This window comes from Lepus europaeus, chromosome 11, assembly GCF_033115175.1.
Source record: "Lepus europaeus isolate LE1 chromosome 11, mLepTim1.pri, whole genome shotgun sequence".
NCBI lineage: Eukaryota > Metazoa > Chordata > Mammalia > Lagomorpha > Leporidae > Lepus > Lepus europaeus.
In genome coordinates this window covers 40,565,446-40,584,500 of record NC_084837.1, presented here as the reverse complement: position 1 = coordinate 40,584,500, position 19,055 = coordinate 40,565,446, and the positions used below count along the sequence as shown (strand labels likewise).

The 19,055-nt window shown below is 46.9% G+C and overlaps 1 protein-coding gene across 1 annotated transcript; it reads left to right on the top strand.

Annotated features, from left to right (window-relative positions):
- The first annotated feature begins 17,763 nt into the window (after positions 1 to 17,763).
- Positions 17,764 to 19,055, top strand: LOC133769421 (isopentenyl-diphosphate Delta-isomerase 1-like). The gene has a single exon (XM_062204621.1). It carries the CDS (start codon positions 17,876 to 17,878, stop codon positions 18,785 to 18,787), a length of 912 nt encoding a protein of 303 aa, XP_062060605.1. The 5' UTR covers positions 17,764 to 17,875; the 3' UTR covers positions 18,788 to 19,055.

Below are 19,055 nucleotides of genomic sequence, written 5' to 3'. Positions count from 1 at the left end.
AAAGCCAGGAGTCTAGAATTCCATCTGGGTCTCCCACATGGTTATAGGGACCCAAGGACTTGGGCCATCTTCTGCTGCTTTCTCAGGTGCATTAGCAGAGAGCTGGATCAGAAACAGAGCACCCAGGACTCAAACCAGAGCTCATGTGGGAAACCAGCGTCACAGGTGGCAGCTTAATCAACCACGTCACAAAGTCAGCCCCCAAGGGTCGGCTTCATTTTTACTTACTGACTTTTAAAAGTTCTATATACACTGAGTATATTACCTCTATGCTTCTCATATTTACTGCATGTATCTTCAGAAAATAAGTCAAGTATCTCCAAAGTTTAATTATATCTTTAAACATAAAAGGTTAAGTTCATTGCTTTTATTGTGATCAAGAAATTAAATTCAAGGCAGGCATTCAGCCCAGCATTTGAGACACTCACATCAGAGTGCCTGGTTTTGAGTTCCAGCTATGGCTTCTGATTCCAGCTTCCTGCAAATGTGCACCATGGGAGGCGGCAGGTCAAAGCCCAAGTAGACTGAGTCCCTGTCACTCACATAAGAGACGTGGACTGAGTTCCCAGTTCCTGGTTTTGGCCTGGCCCAGCCCCAGCCCTTGCTGGTTTTGGGGAGTAAACCAGCTTATGAGAGCACTAATCTGTATATCTGTCTACCTGACTGTTGAATAATGAGAAGAACTAGAGAAATTAAGTTCCTATATTCATTACATAGTGCTGTGGCACTCAAGAAGATACAGGACAGAACTTCTCAATTGCATTTAAATTTATGATTTTTAAAAGTGGCAATTTGTCAAAGATTTGTCTACATGTGGCCTGAATTTCTTTTGTTTGTTTGTTTGTTTTTGACAGGCAGAGTTAGACAGTGAGAGAGAGAGAGAAAGGTCTTCCTTTTCTGTTGGTTCACCTCCCAATGGCCGCTGTGGCCAGCACGCTGCGGCCGGCGCACCACGCTGATCCGAAGCCAGGAGCCAGGTGCTTCTGCTGGTCTCCCATGCAGGTGCCGGGAGACCACTTGGACCATCCTCCACTGCCTTCCCAGGCCACAGCAGAGAGCTGGACTGGAAGAGGAGCAACCGGGACAGAATCCAGCGCCCCGACCGGGCCTAGAACCCGGTGTGCCAGCGTCGCAGGCAGAGGATTAGCCTATTGAGCCGCGGCGCCGGTATGTGGCCTGAATTTCACATCCCCATAAGCCCTTTAGAAGTTAACAAATTAGAACAAAAGTTTCCTGTCTGATTTCATATCGCAGTTGCACATTCCAAAAGGAAAACACAAGAGCTGTGACTTGGTTTTTGCTCACACTCCTCGCTTGCCATCTCTTGTCTCACTTCCCTCTCGTGCTGGGGAAGCCACCTGCCATGCTGGGAGTGGTCCTACAGAGCGGCTCTCCACAGCCAGTGAGAGCCTGGGGCCTTCTGAAGCCTGGAGAGAAAATTGGAAGCAGAGCCTCCCCCACTCTAGTCTTACGATGACTGCAGATGCACAGCACCTTGACTACAGCCTTGTGAGAGACCCTGGACCAGAGGACTCTGGTGAGACACGGGAACTAGGGGACGAGAACAGTTAGCTGTGACAAGCCTCGAAGTCTGGGGAGCGTCCATTATGTAGCAATAGATAACCAATACCAAAGGCAAGCTTGGGAGCAGAAAGAGCAGGTTTTGCAGGACACTGAGATGGGCCACCAGGACCAAATGACAAGGCAGTGAGCACTGCAGTGTGGCAGTGGCGGGGTAAGGGGCTGACTTGTGCAAAGTGCCTAGCACTTAGCAGACACTGGACGAACATCTACCTCATCTCTATTCCTTGGTAAGAATTAGAGTAAGCAAGGACTATGGTTTTTGGAGGCACCTGAATTGGGTAAGCCTGCCTGGGAGCTGCCACGATACCACAACCCATCATATGTCAGAATCCAGATGACTCAAAATATCTATGATCTGTTATGGATTCAATTGTGTGTCTTTCTCTCCACATACCTCTCCTCCCCTCCTCCCCAAAAAATGATGTATTGGAAGCCTAATCCCCAGTACCCCACAACGTGACCTAACTTGGAACTAGGCTCCATGCAAATGTAACTAGTTAATAAGAGGTCACACTGGAGTAATGTGGGCCCCTAATCCTATGTAGCTGTTGCCCTTGTGAGCAGACAGACACGTAAAACAGACACAGTGAGGGCAGCTTGTAAAGACAGAGGCAGAGACTGGACGTATGCTGCTGCAATCCCAGGGACACCAAAGACCAACGAGCACCATGAGAAGCTACGGAGAGGCAAGGGAAGGTCCTCCACCATAGCCTCCTAAACCCAGAGAAACAATTCTCTGGGTTAAATCTACTTCGTTCATGCTATTTTGTTATAGAAGCCCTGAGGAACTCACCCAATACTTCTAAATATTCTTCCTTCTCTCTCTCTCAAGGTTGGCAGATCTCATCCTTAGCATCAATGCAGCTGCACAGTGATAAGATGATTCATAAGATGGTTAGGGGACACTTGGAGCCAATGACGAGAGTGATTTCTTTTCTTTTGTTGTTTCCAGCACACAAAAGGCAGGTCTCTGCTGAATACACCAGAAATCTTTCCAATTAATGCTAATGGGTGACCAGCCTCTGGCTCACTCTATGGAAAATGAGGCCCCTAAGAGGAAGTTATCAGTAAGGGATTTATGTTTTAGTAGCACGTTTAATTATGATACAACCACAAATGTCTCTTGCACAGAAATTTAGCATGCAAGATTTACAGCTCTGAGCACAATTTCTGCCTTTGTTGTCTCAAAGAGCCTTGTTTCTGATGTTTTATTAGATGATCAGCCTCTGTTCAATTGTGTCAGACTGCCCCCTACTGCCGGGGCCTCATAATCTCACCCAGGCTGCTACTGTTTTCTGAGCTGGTTTTCAGAACGCCTGTGTTTTTGCCAGGTGCCTCTAAAGCTGCCCATTCTTGCACCTCCAGAACACAGAAATTGGGCAGTGAGGGGTGGGGCGTCTTATATTTTCCTCTAATAAAACCACTGAACAACTACAAAAAATGCAGTGTGCTTCAAAACACACCATCTGACTGGCTTCAGTTTGCAAGAGGAATTGAACTTCCAGAACAAGAGCGGATCAGGTTCTTTTCTTTCTTAACGGGGGCGACAAACATCTTCAAGAGACATCCTCTCTTTTCATGAGGTGACAACAGGGAGATGTTTTAAGAGAAGCTGATGCAATTTTAACTAATCCAACCAGCCAGAGGAAAGCAAATTACAAAAAAAAAAAAAAAGAGTGGGATTTCTTTCCTGCATCAAAGGCACTGACATGATGTGTGGCACTGTTGAAAGGGTGCCTTGGGAGGGGTCAGGGTGCTCCAGTGCCCATGCAGGCAAACCAGGCCTGGTGTCTTGGCCTGTGCCCTGCTCCAACATGGATGGGCCAGCTCTCTGCCAGAGAGAAAAAGAACTTAGGCAAAGGGTGTAAAGGCATTTGTGTGCACTTCAGATGGCCAGTGGGAAAATAGAATTAAAGACTAATTAAATGTATTTTGGTGCAAAAAACTTCCTTTAATATTTATTTACTTACTTGAAAGGCGGAGTTACAGAAGGAGAGGGAGAGACACAGAAAGAGAGATCTTCATCTGCAGATTCATTCCCCAAATGGCCACAATGGCTGGGTTAGGTGGAAGCCAGGAGCCTAGGATTCCATCCAGGTCTCCCATGAGGGTGGCAAGGGCCCAAGCACTTGGGCCATCTTCTGCTGCTTTCCTAAGCATATTAGCAAGTAGCTGGATTGGAAGAGCTGCTGGGACTCTGACTGGTGCCCAGATACGGGGTGCCAGCATCACAAACAGCTGCACAACCCACTGTGCCACAATGCAGGCCCCAATGCAAAAAAATTTTTAAATCCATGCACTTTTTTCATAATACCCATTTTCCATGACCTTTCTGATAATTGCTTGTATATAGGATTTCAAAACTTTTCTACCAGAATACACTTACTTTTTATTAAGCTTTTATTTATTTATTTGAAAGGCAGAGCTACAGAGACAGCGAGAGATCTCCATCCACTGGTTCACTCCCCAAATGCAACAACAACCCCACACACACACCAAGGCTAGGCCAAGCCAAAGCCAGGAGCCAAGAACTCCATCTGGGTCTCCCATGAGAGCAGCAGGGACCCAAGTTCTTGAGCCATCATCTGCTGCACATCAGCAGGAAGCAGGATCCAAAGCAGAGTCAGGACTTCATCCTAGGCACTCAGGTCTCCCATGTGGCAGCTTAACCTGCTGTGCCGCAGCCCCTACCCCAAAAACTTATCTTGTAATTCCACATTCCGTGAGTATTTTAAAGTTCCCTTGTGTGCATAAGCAAAGAAGAGGAAGCCTGGAGATGTGCCCTTTGGGTTTAACAAAACAAGCTGATGCTTAGGGGGTTCTGGGGGTGGAGGGAGGGCATTCTCAAGTCAAAAATAACTCAGGACTAATTCCCCCAACTCTGTACAACTCAGAAGAAATTCCTGACTGGTAGTTCTAAGTAATTTTTTAAACAAAACAAAATTATAAAGAAGTCCTGGCCTCCTAGCAAGGCAGCGTCCCTAACCCCTTTCCTTCTGTCCCTCAACCCACAGCACTGTGGTTGCACCCCTACCTGTGTCAGAGCCCCCCAAGGTTCACAATCTGAGCTGCCCTCCCCTGTGGCCCCATGCACATTTGTGTGACTGCAGATTCACTGCATTTTGGCCTTGCATAATAGACCTGTAACCAGCCCTCAAGAGAGCCTAGTTTCCTGTGACACTTGTCACCAACGGGGCCTTGTTCAGATCCCGAAGCCACAGACACACACCTTTATTCTCTGTGCAGCTGCCTGCGTGGGCTGGCAGCCTCTGGAGGGGACGGAAAAGCTTGGTGTTTCTCTGCCTGTACTGTTAACTCCCTGGTCTGTGTCTGGGGCACGGTTCTGTCTCCCAGGGCTTACCAAGGAGAGCAGAGATGCAATGGGGGCGGGAATGGCACTGGAGAACACTCACCCCCCTGCACTATACCAGACAGGCTCAAGACCCATTCCATATGAGATTTTCTATTTTGCATGGTCCAAGAGAATAGCCCAGCTGCTCTCTTTGGCTCTCCTCCATCTCTCTCTCCCATTCATAAAATCTTCAGAGAAGGCTGTGTGCTACTTTCTCACAGTGGATCAAGTTGGGCTCTAGTCCAGGAGGACGTTGGACTTAGATGCAGGTGACTGGAGGGCCTTGATGAGTCTGTCTCTCTAACTGCCGTCTGCTTTAACACTTCCAACCTAAGCATCTCCCACCATGAATCAATGAATTAAATGCTGACCTCTCTAAAGGTCTAACACCATGCCAGAAGCTGGTTGGTCAAAGAGCTCAATCTCTGATGTTCAGGGGTAACATACTCAGGAGGCCTAGAGACCCATGGACTATAGCAATGTGTCTTTTGCTGAGACCCAATTTTTTTTTTTTTATTTTTATTTATTTGACAGGCAGAGAGACGGAGACAAAGATCTTCCATCCACTGCTTCACTTCCCAAATGCCCACAGTATCTAGGGCTGGGCCAGGCTGAAGTCAGGAGCCAGGAACTCAATTGGGGTTTCGTGAATGGATGACCAGGAGGCAAGTATTTGTGCCATCACCTTCTGCCTCCCAGGGTGCACATTAGCAGGACGCTGGAATGGAAGTGGAGCAAAGACTTGAGCTAAGCACTCTGGTACAGGATGTGGGCATCCCAAATGCCCACTCCTGAGGCCCCAATTTAAAAGTTGAATCCCATGACACTAGTATTGGGAGACAGGCACTTAGTGAGCCCAGGTGTCCTAGCTAACTACCCGAAAACCACATTTATGCTAAAATCACAACCTTCTTAGGATTTTCTTAATTTGCTGTATGCTAGGTACTATACTAATTAGTTTTTCTATGTTATCTCATTTAACCATGACTGTAACAAATTTATCGCCATATTCTTATAAGTGAGAGAGCAGACTCAGAGGCTAAGAAATTTGCTCAAGCTCATATACCTGGTCTGGGTCACTGAGCAGGACCTCAGTGTGAGAGAGGTCGCACGGCTAGTGTGGTTGGGGCAAGATCACCAAGCCAGTGTGTGCGATTAAATAAGCACAGAGCTGGTCAGTGTGAATTGAGCATGACTGTAGAGCTGATTAGCGGGATTTCGGCAGTATCACGGAGCTAATGGTGTGATAAGGTAATCACAGCGCTAATGACTGTGATCTGAGCAAGATCACAGGGCTGCTTGGCATGGTGGAGCGATCAGAGTGACTTGGTGTGGTTTAAGCAGTCACAGAGCTGCTGGTTAGCATGGTGAAGCCATCACAGAGCCAGCAGGATTGGGGCTGGGCAGGGCATTTGCCCCACATCAGTCTGACTCTCAGGTTCATGCTGTGTACTATCTCAACACTGCCTGCCATCTCATTCTCTCCTCTCTACAGACACACAGCAGTGACCAGAAAGCCATCGGGATTTTGCTACTATCTGCAAAATGGCCCTGAGTGCTAGAGATAGCTTTTGGCGAACATTGAAAAGGCTATCTGTTTATGATTTGGGATTTCCTCTCTGGGAAGAAACTTAAGTGAGGAGCCTGAGCAACAATAACTGTATTCTTAGGAGTTTGAAATGTTTGGAAGAACTGGGGTGTCAAGGCTTTTGCACAGAGAGAAATAGAAGTTTCAGTATGGAGCCATACACCATTAGTTTACTGTGAAAAGGAACAATCTGAGGGTTTGGTGCCTGAGCATGGAAGGTGGTCACAGGCTGATGGTGGGGATGTGCCTGAAGGAGAAGTGGAGCATGAGCCAGGCCGTGGAGGACAGACACAGTTGGGATGGATAAAAGAAGAGGAGAGATTCCAGGCAGATGAAACAGACTAAGGAGACGCAGAGGCGTAAATGCACACTGCGGACACAGGGAATTTTAGATCATAAGCTGTGTCTAGCTTCTTCACAGAGGCTGCAGAGGCTGACACATGGAGGCACTCAGGAACTACGTGCTGGCGAAATAAAGACAGGAGAACGGAAGAGAGGAAGGAGCAGAGTGCAGCAAGAGGGAACTCAGAAACGAATGTTTGCGCAGCAGCTGTGTGTTAGGGGCAAGAGAGAATGTAAGATTAGGAAGACTGCGTGGAGCACAGCTAGGAGGGGCCTTGACCAAAGTCAGAGCAGGAGTCTTTCAGAGTAGTAGACGAGGTGGACGTTGGAGCACCACCAGTTCCTGAGCTAGAGAGAGGCATGAAGAACGGTGTGGAGTGTGACTCAGCCATCAGCAGGGTGCAGACTGGATGGAGAGAACACGGACCGGGGAATCAGAGGGTCCTCAGGAAGCCACGAGGCCATCTTGACCCAAGAAGATGACAAGAGCTTGATCCGTGGGGATGGCAGAAGGTATGATAAGAGGGACAACAGAACCAAAGAACCTGTTAGAGAGCCAAAGCTATGTACTATTGACAATAGTCTGAAATAAAAATAATAGGAGGGAGACATGGGTCAACATTTCTCGTGGGGAGCCTAGAAGAGCAATGATGGAAGTGGGGAAGTGAATGTGGCTTAAGATGAGGTGGAACAAGAGCACTTCAGGCATGGAAAGCCAAGACACTGTGGCAAAAAATGGTCTACATGAAGGATCTCTGTGGGTGAGACCCCAGCAGAAAAAAGTAGCCAACAAAAAAGGAGGCACTTTTCTCTAAAGGGAGGAGAGAACTTCCACTTTGCTTATGGCCTTGTCTAAATACTGAGAGTTTGTGGACTCAAAAGGCTTCCATAGCCTTGACAGTTCTGGTCAAGAGCCTTGGATGGTCACTGACGTCATACTTAAGAGTGTTAATTGTTGGGGGCTGGCGCTGTGGTGTAGTGGGTAAAGCCACCACTTGCAGTGCCAGCATCCCATATGGGTGCCGGTTCAAGTCCCAGCTGCTCCACTTCCAATCCAGCTCTCTGCTATGGCCTGGGAAAGCAGTGGAAGATGGCCCAAGGACTTGGGCCATGTGGGAGACCCAGAAGAAGCTCCTGGCTTTGGATTGGCACAGCTCTGGTCATTATGGTCAATTGGGAAGTGAATCAGTGGATGGAAGAACTCTCTCTGCCTCAAAATTCCTGTCTTCTCAAAAATTCACCTTCTTCCTTTCCTTCGCACAGCCCAAGTCTTCACAGAGAGAGCTACCTTAAGAATATTGCCAAGGTCTTTTTTTCAAGAAGTTGCTTTTATGTGCGCTATAAAAATCATTAAGAAACATAAAACACTAAACACCTGAGGATCAATGAATGCTTATAAGGACAGCAAGAAGGAAGGAAACTTGATCCAATGGGAAAATATCCTGAAAATTTACCATATACCTGGCAGGGTCGGGAAAGGGTTCTGTTATGGGAAAGGAGGCACAAAAAGAGCAGCCAAGTTGTTAAAAGGGAAACTGGGTTCCAAAGGGAAGTTATTTATAAGGCTGAAGTGTGCTCATTGCAAAACATTCATAATTCACCAGAAAATGCAGATGTAAGCCTTCCTCCTTAAGACTCCCTTCATATCTGATTGCAAATTGTCCTGCATGTTCACAAACATATAATGTATTTACACATATGCCCATAAGATCGTGTGTATTTTCTGTGTGCATTATTTCTGAAACTGTCAATGAAATATCTATTTTTAAAATCCTGGTTCTTAAAGCAAAACTCCCTACTAACAAGAAAGCAAAGCTTCACATACAACAATTCCAGGTCCTCACAAGAGTCAGCAACGTCCAGGTACTGTATGAGATAGAAATAATCAAATGCCTCAAAATATTTAATTTCCTATTCCAGGAATGTGAAACAGGTGTAATTAAAATAACACTTTTTTAATTAAGTGACCTCTCTTGACCAACCATCTGTGAATAATTCAGATTTCCCCCTTATTATTACTGTAAAATTAAAACGAGGTCATATAAACAGGAAGATCCTCTTTAACTATCTTTAAGCACCAGCAATATATATTTTCCACCAGTTAAAATCCTTAATGATACAAAAAATCTGTCAAGCATAACTCCCCCAATTCATTTGCCTGAAACCATCAATATTTTATCATGCACTTGCAGTTGGCTTTAATTTAACAGTCCAGGTTACTAATCAAACAAAACACCCAAGTCATTAAAAGTTAGCGTGCCATTTAGAAAGTGCATTTCACGTTTATTAAAATATCTTTCATGCAGCCATTAGAATCCGAAAGTTTTAATTACAATCAGATATTTAGTTCTACTCCAGTTATGCGTTTGCCACTCTCCTGCAACTGCCCTGATTAATCTTCCAGACCAAGTTCATCCATTACCTCCTGAAATTATTTTCCTCTCAACTTCTTCAGAATTCATCTTCTACCCCACCCACTGCAAATAAGTAAAATGCATTTAAAAGGTGTGCCAAATAACTAACCCAAAAGATAACTCATTTGAAAGATTTCATTTCAAATGTAATTTACCCTTCATAAAATACCAAAGAGGCATCATTCAGAAAGACAAATTGAAAGTGAAAATTAGCTCTTTCGTGTCTTTATTGTCAACTTTTACTATTTATTTTTCCTTCTAATGATGGAGAAAATTCAATGAGCGTTTTCCTACAATTTTCTAACTGGATAATTCAACGGAGTGTTCCTTTCTTTAGCTGGCCAAGCCTCTCTACTTCTGCTCCTGCCCTGGCTTTCCCTAAGGTTCTAAGAAGGAGATTACCTTAGTGTGAAGTCTCACTCCTCTCAATCACTATATTTAGAACCTCCACCCATCATATTTGCTGTGCATTAAGATACATTCTAGGTGGGATTTAGAGCTGATGGGGGTGTGAGATCACTTTTATTTCCAAACCCATTAACTCCTGATTCCTTTATATTTCCTCTAAAAACTGTTTGAACAGTGCAGATTTCTTCTCTTCTAATATCTCTCTATCCACTGCTTATCATAATGTCTTAAAGAAACCGGTCAGTGCCTTCAACATTCTACCAGAAAATCTCTCTAGCCAAATCCACTGGTCAGGTTTCTTTTCTACTTTCCACTGGTAACAGGGTTGTCAAATTTTCTCCATTACATAACAACATTCCAGTTCTTCCCCAGCTCCAAATCCAATCTTCCCCCTCTTCTTCCACATCCAGAGACCAATAGTCTCTTCCAAGCTTTCACTCACAGGTTCCTCAAACCTTCCACCTTCTTCTTAGCCAATAACACGTTTTAGGATTTCATTAGAGAAGCACCCCACTTCCAGGTTCAAAATTCTGTGCCAGTTATCTATTGCAGCTTCAAACAGCATTCATGATATCTCATGATTCTGTGGCTCAGAAATTCAGTCAAGACTCAGCGGGGTAATTAATTTCTTTGCTTCCCACAGCATCAATCGCCATCAGTGAGATCAGTTGCTGGTATTCAGCTTTTGGGTGGGCTGGCTGGAGAGTCCAAGATGGCTTTATTCCTCTGCCACCTTGGTGGGGACGGCTAGAAGGCTGGGCCCATCTGAAACTCTCTCCTACCGAGATCCCAGTACAGTGGTCTCAGGGTATTCGGACTTCTTACATGGGTGGCTCAAGACCCTTAGAGAAAGATTTCCAAGGAGGGGGGAATAGAAGCTGCTGGTTTGGTATGGTCTGAGCTCAGTACAGACTTATTTTCACTTCTGCCATGTTCTACTTGTCAAGCAACCATAGAATCCTGAGTTCAGGAGTGCAGACTCAGGCTTTGCCTGTCCATGGCGGAGTGTCAGGACACCATGCAGCCATCCTCAATCAACCACAAATTCTATCTGCGAACAGAATACCCCTTTTCTTGTTTTACAAACGAAGAAACCAAAGATCAGAGAGAGTGAGTAATTTGCCCAGATAGTTAGAGTCAAGCCAGGATTCTAACTCCATCGTCCATCTGCACGAGGAAGTAAGCAAATAAGCTGACTACACCCAGCAAGCCAGAGAGTGCTAGTGAAAGTGGCAGGCTTTCCTGGAGAGCTCCGGGCTGTGCCTGTGTGGTGGTTCCCCATCAGCTCAGGAGCAAGCTTCCTCCTCTCCTTTCATCCCCGCTCTCAGGTGGATTTCTGCAAGTTGTACTTCAGGAATGTTTAGAAAAGAACAAATGATCACATCCTACAAAGGTCTCATAAAGACAATGCCCTGTTCCCGTTATAAAAGTGCAGCTGACAAATTCAGCCTGACACTGTGATCTCCTGGGGCTGGAGGAAATAACGAGGCGAACTACTCTTCTGGGCCAAAGTGGGAGAATTGTTTGCTGAAGATGAAGTGACAGGAACCTTGGGGAACAAAGGGCCTCTGTCATCTCGCAGTGATGACCACTGGGGAAGGCAAAGCCACTGTAGTCACAGGCAAGCCCTCCCTCCCTGTGTCGGCAGGAAGGGAACAGAGCTTTGGGGCCCTGGTCTACGGCCCCATTATGCAGGAAGGGCGGGGCTTTCAAGTACAAAATCCTGGCCTGGGAAGGGAACAAGCGAGCGAGGACGGATGTGGCTGCACAGAAAGCATCTTAGAAAGCTTGGGATTAGAAAGGACACACAAACCCCAGATGGGGTCCAGAGACGCCAAATCGAGATGAAACGCAAAGGCTGGTGCAAAGCATGGGGGTGGGACAGGCAAGAGGGCTGCGGTCCAGCATGCGCGAGCGCTGTCGGGGACAGTGAGGAGATGTGAGAAGGGCTTCGTGGTTTCGTCTGGAGCAAGAATGAGGAAAACGTGAGCCTGCCAAGTGGAGATGACAGCGCAGTGTTAACAGACCACAGAGAAAGCAGAACTGCTCACCTCCTAGTTGAATCCTTTCTTTTCTTCAAAGGGAACGGACTTGTAATGGAAAGAATAGCACAGATATTCAGGAAACTGAAACTGCAGTAGGGAGAGGCAGGGAGCAAAGATCCCTTACTACTGCCAATGGGTTCATCGCCCACTAAGAACTCAGTAGAACTTAATAGGTAAGATACCGGAACTCTGTAAACAGAAGATTTTCCCCTGCATAGTTAGGATGTGAACACAGACAAAAACCAAAAACAGGCAGTCCCCACAGTGGAAGGCTCAAGTGTCCACACCAAAGCAACGGCGGGCAGTCGGAAGTCCAAAGGCAGGCACTGGGCACAGTGGTTAAGATGTTGGTTGGGACACCCACATTCCATATCAGAGTCCCTGTGTTCAAGTCCCACTTCTGCCCCTGATGCCAGCTTCCTGCTAATGCAGATCCTGGGAGGCTGGGAGGCAGCAGTGATCACTCAAATATGGGGTCCCCGCCACCCTCCTGGGAGATCTGGATCAGGTTCCCAGCTCCCAGCTGGCAAGCATGTGGGGAGTGACTCGGTGGTTGGGAGCTCTCTGTCTCTGCCTCTCAAATAAATAAATTTTTAAAAGAAGTTCAACTAGAGATGGGGAAAAGGAAATGGAAAGTTAATAACAACTGGGTTTCTTTGGGCATAATGAAAATGTTATAGAATTAGAAAGTGGTGATGGTTTCACAACTTTGTAAATGTACTTTAAAAATTGAACAATACACCTTTTAAAGATTGATTGATTTCAAAGGCAGAGCAACTGAGAGAGGGAGAGACAGAGACAGAGAGAAATCTTCCAACATCTGGTTCACTCACCAAATGGCCAAAACAGACAGCCCTGGGCCAGGCCAATGCCAGGAGTCAGGAACTCCATCCAGGTCTTTCACATGGGTGGCAGGGCCCAGGGAACTAGGGCCATCATTTGTTGCCTTCCCAGATACATTAGCAGGAAGCTGGATTGGAAGTGGAGCAGCCAGGGCATGAACCAGTGTTCTGATAAGGGATGCCACAGGCAGCTTAACCTACCATGCCACAATACCAGCTCCTAAACAATACTCTTGTAAAAGGATATATTTTCTGGTGTGAGTTTTATCTTAATTTTTTTTTTGACAGGCAGAGTGGACAGTGAGAGGGAGAGACAGAGAGAAAGGTCTTCCTTTGCCATTGGTTCACCCTCCAATGGCTGCCGTGGTTGGCGCGCTGCGGCCGGCGCACCGCACTTATCCGATGGCAGGAGCCAGGTGCTTCTCCTGGTCTCCCATGGGGTGCAGGGCCCAAGCACTTGGGCCATCCTCCACTGCACTCCTGGGCCACAGCAGAGAGCTGGCCTGGAAGAGGGGCAACCAGGACAGAATCCGGTGCCCCGACCGGGACTAGAACCCGGTGTGCCGACGCCACAAGGCGGAGGATTAGCCTAGTGAGCCGCGGCGCCGGCCGTTTTATCTTAATTTTTAAAAAAAGAATACGTGATCACATTTTCTCTCTCTCCTAGATATCTTCTAAAAAGCTGGTGGCTAGAGCATATATTCACCAGTTAAGGACAAACCCAAATTCCATTCTGGAAGTTCTCATTCTTTGATGACAAAATATACAAACAAAAAAGTTTTTGTTTGTTAGTTTTATAAAAAATACAGAGGGAGATAACCAAAACTAGCATAAAAGAAAAATAAAAGCAAATACTGGCTTATGTTATTGCCAAAGAGAAAAGGGGGCCAGCGTTGAGACACAGCAGGTTAAGCCATTGCTTTTGCAACACCAGCATCCCATACCCAAATGCTGGTTTGAGTCCCTGCTGCTCTGCTTCCAATCAGGCTCCCTGCTAATGCACCTGGGAAAGTAGTGGAAGATGGCCCAAGTGCTTGAGCCTCTACCACCTATGTGGGAGTCCTGGATGGGGCTCCAGGCTCTTAGTTTCAGCCTGGCCCAGATCTGGCTGTTGTGGCCACTTGGGGAGTAAACTGTTCAATGGAAGATCTCGGTCTGTCTGTCTCTCCCTCTCTGTCTCTGTTGCTCTATCTTCCAAATAAATCTGTAAAAGAGAGGGAGGGCAAAAGAGAAAAATGGATGGAACCACAGCTAGACCAATGTTACACTAAATGTCACATCACCAGAAAGCTGGGTCGGATAATAAATCAGCTAACGTAGCAAATCCAGTTCCTCAGTAACTCTCTATGAACCAGCTGCATGTGCAGCTGATGGAAGAGATGTGACAAGAAGCAAGAACGGAAGAGGCTAAGAGACTTCAGCTGCCACAAGAAGCCATCCAGGGAAGGGGTCTCCAGACCCTCAGTGAATCTGACCTCTGAGATCCAGTGTCCAGTGTGTGAGTGAGGAGTGGAGAGCGATGATCCTGTTCTAGTGTATGTGCTCTGCATGATACCTGGAGTACTGTATGCCTTTCTGGGTGTATCACAGGCATACTAGAACCTGACAATGCTGAAGACCAGACATCATGACACAACTGGGAACATTAAAGGGATAGTCTTTCTGTCTCTGTGCCAAACAACTAATTAATTAATAAAGCAGGAATTTGTCCTAGTATTGAAGACACCTAAGGTCCATGTAGCAGTGCCTGGGTTCAATATCTGGCTCCACTCCTGATTCCAGCTTCCTGCTAATGCACACCCTGGGAGGCAATGGGTGATGGCTCAAGTAGTTGAGTCCCTGCCATCCACATGCAAGACTGGGATGAAGTTCTTGGCTCCTGGCTTCAGCCTGGGCCAGCCCCAGGTGTTGCAGACATTTGGGGGTGAACCAGTGGACGAGACCTCTCTCTCTCTCTCTCTCTCTCTCTCTCTCACACACACACACACACACACACATACACACTCCCTCTCCAATGGATTTTAAAACCAAAAGCATTAAATTGCCAGCACAGTTATAGAGAGGGAAAGCGAGAGAATCTTCTATCAGGTGGTTCAATCCCCAGATGGCTGCAATGACCAGGGCTGGGCCAGTCTGAAGTCAGTAGCCAGGAGCTTCTTCCTGGTCTCCCACATGAGTACAGGGGCCCAAGGATTTGAGCCATCTTCCACTGCCTTCCCAGGCCATTGGCAGAGGGCTAGATCAGAAATGGAGCAGCCAGGACCCAAACCAGCACCCATACGGGATGCCAGCACTGCAAGCCATGGCTTAACCTACTGCATCACAGCACCGGCCCTTGAAACTTGTGTTTTTATGACATCCTCAAGCAATTCCTAAGCGGGCCTCCTGGCACCCTCTTTCTACCCAGCATTTGGAAGCCACCGGATCTTAAGATTTGTTTTGGGTTATTTTCCTTCCAGATTCTTCCAGATGAAGCAATAGTCTAGTAGAACGCCCATATCCTTTTCCTTCCTAATGATATTATAATCAACTAGTCTCTGGTGGAGAACCCTGCAGGCCAAATCCTTCTATTACAGTTGACCCTCGTACCCTTAACCACAAAGCTTGCTGAGACTCCAGTGAATTAAGCTGGTGCATGTCGAGCAGCCTGCTGCAGTACCCCAGAGACCTGCAGGGAGCGAGCCCACCATCTGCCAGCACCCCAGTGGGGGGAAAGGGAACGGCACAATTGCATCCAACCCAGGAGGATGCACCCCACACCTCCCCAGCCCCCTCTGAAAACCAAGGCCAATACTGTGCTAGATGGCAGGAGAGAAGCAATAGCCCAGTCTTGTTCCAAAATCACAAAGTAAAAATTAACAGAAAAAATTAACAGAAAAGTGATCTCTGTTAAACATAGGAGTGGGAATAAGAGAGGGAGGAGATATATAGGTTGGCACATGCTCACTCGGACTTACCTCCAATGGTGGAACTAGAAATGTGCCAGGGGATTTCAACTCAATCTTACCAAGGAGGCAGGTACCAAAGCCAGCGCACTTGGTAAAGTGATAAGTATAAATACACAGCCAATCAAAAAGATAGGGTATGTGTCGAAGAGATTTCACAAATAAGACCAGTGTAAGCAAATAATGAAGGATAGAATTAAAAGGGAGAGAATGATCTTGCGGGGGAAGCAGGACACACAGCAGACTCATAGAATGGCAAATGCCCAAAACAGCACTCCTGCCTCAGAATCAACCCTTGGGACATTCAGATCTGGCTAAAAGGTCCATGAGAGTCTCACAGGCATGGAAAGCCATGACACGGTGGCAAAAAACAATCTAAATGAAAGATCCTGGTGAACAAGACCCCAGCAGAAGGAACAGGCCATCAAGGAAAGAGGCGCCTTTCTCTGAAGGGAGGAAGGAACCTCCACTGTGACATGGCCTTGACTAAACAAGTTCACAGTTGGTGAACTCAAGGGGCTTCCATAGCCTAGACAGCTCATAGCAAGAGTCTCGGGTGATTGCTGACGTCATAAATAAGAGTGACAATTGTTAAATCAACAACAGGAGTCACTGGGTACATGCTCCCCACGTAGGATCTCTGTCCTTAATGTGTTTTACTATGAAACTTAAAAACACTACTAGTCGAACAATACCCTATACCTTGTGCGGTTGTGTGAATGCAGCCTGTTGAAATCCTTGCTTAGTATATACTAAGTTGATCTTCAGTATATGAAGGTAATTGAAAATGAAACTCGATGAAGGGCGGGATGGGAGAGGGAGTGGGAAAGGGGAAGGCCACGGGAGGGAGGGAGGTTGCGGGGGGAGCCACAACAATACAAAAGTTGCACTTGGTAAATTCACATATATTAAATAAAAAATAATAATAACTATATAACAAACAAACAAAACAAAACAGAAAAGGAAAAAATGGGGGTGGGGCAGGGTGGGGTTAGAGCTGAGAACCAGTGTGTTGCTAACCCTCACAGACGCTGTTGTGAGACTCCTGCTCTTCTGCTTGACGCTAAGCCAAGCAAGGCTGTTCTGGCCCTTCATCTCCTTTACCATGGGCCATCAGCTTTCCCAGGGTTCCAGGAGCCATGCAGCAGCCCACTGAGGCTGTCTCCAGGAGCCCTCGCCTGCCATTGGATCCTGACTCCCAGGAGAGTACATTGGTGGTAACGCACCCTCCCAGCCCACCACTCTCCCAAGCCATCCCCAAGCTAATGTGGCAGTTTGCATTAGCCGGTTCCTGCAGCTCAGCTTCTCTGGGACATGGTAATATTTGACCCAAGTTATTAGTCTAATGGTTGGGAAGGCAGATGAGAGCAAATCCTAAGGACGACGGGTAAAGGATCTCCTTTAATCACAGTCTCTGCATAGTCTTCAGACACAGGCGAAAGGCTGCTGTCCCTAGCGAGAGGACAAGGCCCAGGGGTTCCAGGTGAGCTGGGAACCCAGTGTTCTCCGGTCTGCCCAGCTGGCCCCATCTGAAGGCTGGGGATGTCCCAGCTTCCCTATCGGGGTGCCCACTCCAGCAGGAGAGAAGTGGATAATGCAGTCCCCTCTGAGGTTCTGCGCCTCTCGCACTCAGATCTTATCTCAGGCACACTCAGCCTTCTGGCTGCCACCATCAGATTTTCACACCGCACTTCCATTTCCTAATGAGCCTGTCATCTTCTCTCTTCAACACATCACTAAGCACCCAAAATCAACCAATTATTTCCACTCTTAATCACCAGTTCCCTGAAATCTCCTAAATACTACAGAGAACACATGAACCAGAAATCCCCTTCCACCTATACCCCCGACCCAATTTATCATGAAGCCAAGTCTTAGTACTTGGAAGGCTGGAATAGGCCTGTGACAACCCACTTACCGCGGTGACGCTCCTATTCCCCTCTGGTGATGGCACAATCTGCCTTAGGACCACCTGTCTTAGTGAAGTTTCTCAGGTAAGTGATTTATTAAGGAAAGGCCCCAAGGAAAAACTTGTAAGAGATTGAGGGAAGCAATACAGGTAACAGGACTGGCCTCCACAACAAACTGCACTTAAAACTTGACATTTGGGGCTCCCGCCCTCCGGCGGCTCGTCAGCCGCGGGGCTTCACCTCTGCGGGACAGGGAGGCACGCTGGTCTCCTTTAGCCTCGGTCTGGGCGTGGCGAGGACCCGGGCTGGCGGCCCAAAGGCCCCGCCGCCCGTCAAGGGCCCTGGTGCACCTGCAGAAGCCCGGGTCCTCGCAGGTGGTGCCACCGCGCGACTGTCTGGCGCGACCGTGACGTCAACCGAGCGCAGGCGGCGATTGGTTAGCAATATGTGGCGTGGACAGGCGCTGGCGTGGGCCATTGGGCGCGCTACCAGGGGGCGGGACTTGGGGGCGGTGCGCGCCGCGCATGGCGCTCAAATGGGGCGCGCGCCCAAGGCCTCCAGAGTTCTGTGTTTGAGGTTGGAGAACTCACGCCTCGGGGCGGCGCGGGAGCTACACGGTGGAGCGAGGTGGCTGAGGGCCAGTACTCTTGGCCAGATCAGACATTTTGTAACGATGCCAGAAATACATACTGACCATCTCGATGAGCAACAGGTTCAACTTCTGGCAGAGATGTGTATTCTTATTGATGAAAATGACAATAAAATTGGGGCTGAGACCAAGAAGAACTGTCACCTGAATGAAAACATTGAGAAAGGGCTATTGCACCGAGCTTTTAGTGTCTTCTTATTCAATACTGAAAATAAGCTCCTGCTACAGCAGAGATCAGATGCTAAAATTACCTTTCCAGGTTGTTTTACCAATACTTGTTGTAGTCATCCGTTAAGTAACCCACAAGAACTTGAAGAAAATGATGCCATTGGAGTAAGAAGGGCGGCACAGAGGCGTTTAAAAGCTGAACTAGGAATTCCTATGGAAGAGGTTCCTCCAGAAGAAATAAATTATCTAACACGAATTCACTACAAAGCTCAATCTGATGGCATTTGGGGTGAACATGAAATTGATTACATTTTATTTGTGAGAAAGAATGTAACTTTGAACCCAGATCCCAATGAGATTAAAAGCTATTGTTACGTGACAAAAGAAGAACTGGAAGAACTTCTGAAAAAAGCAGCCAGTGGTGAAATTAAGATAACTCCATGGTTTCAAATTATTGCAGAGACTTTCCTCTTTAAATGGGGGGATAACTTAAGTCATTTGAATCAGTTTGTTGACCATGAGAAAATACATAGAATGTGAATGTACAGATGAATGACTGTTGAATATTTTCTCTATGTAGTAAACTTAGAATGTTTCTGTTTGTTTTAAATTTGGTTCCCCACTAGATCTCATAAGATACATTGCTGTTTTTGGCAACCAGAATTTCTGTGGGAAAAACAGCTGACTTACAATTTTGCATTACCTACTGCATACTCACTGTTACTTATAAAAGACATTTATGAGATTAGTGTAAAATGAGAGGGCAGATAAGATTTAATCTGCTCAAATGTGGTTATGAGAAATTGGA

Coding starts and splice junctions, on each gene's coding strand:
- LOC133769421 (XM_062204621.1), top strand. CDS start 17,876: ATGTGGCGTGGACAGGCGCTGGCGTGGGCCATTGGGCGCGCTACCAGG.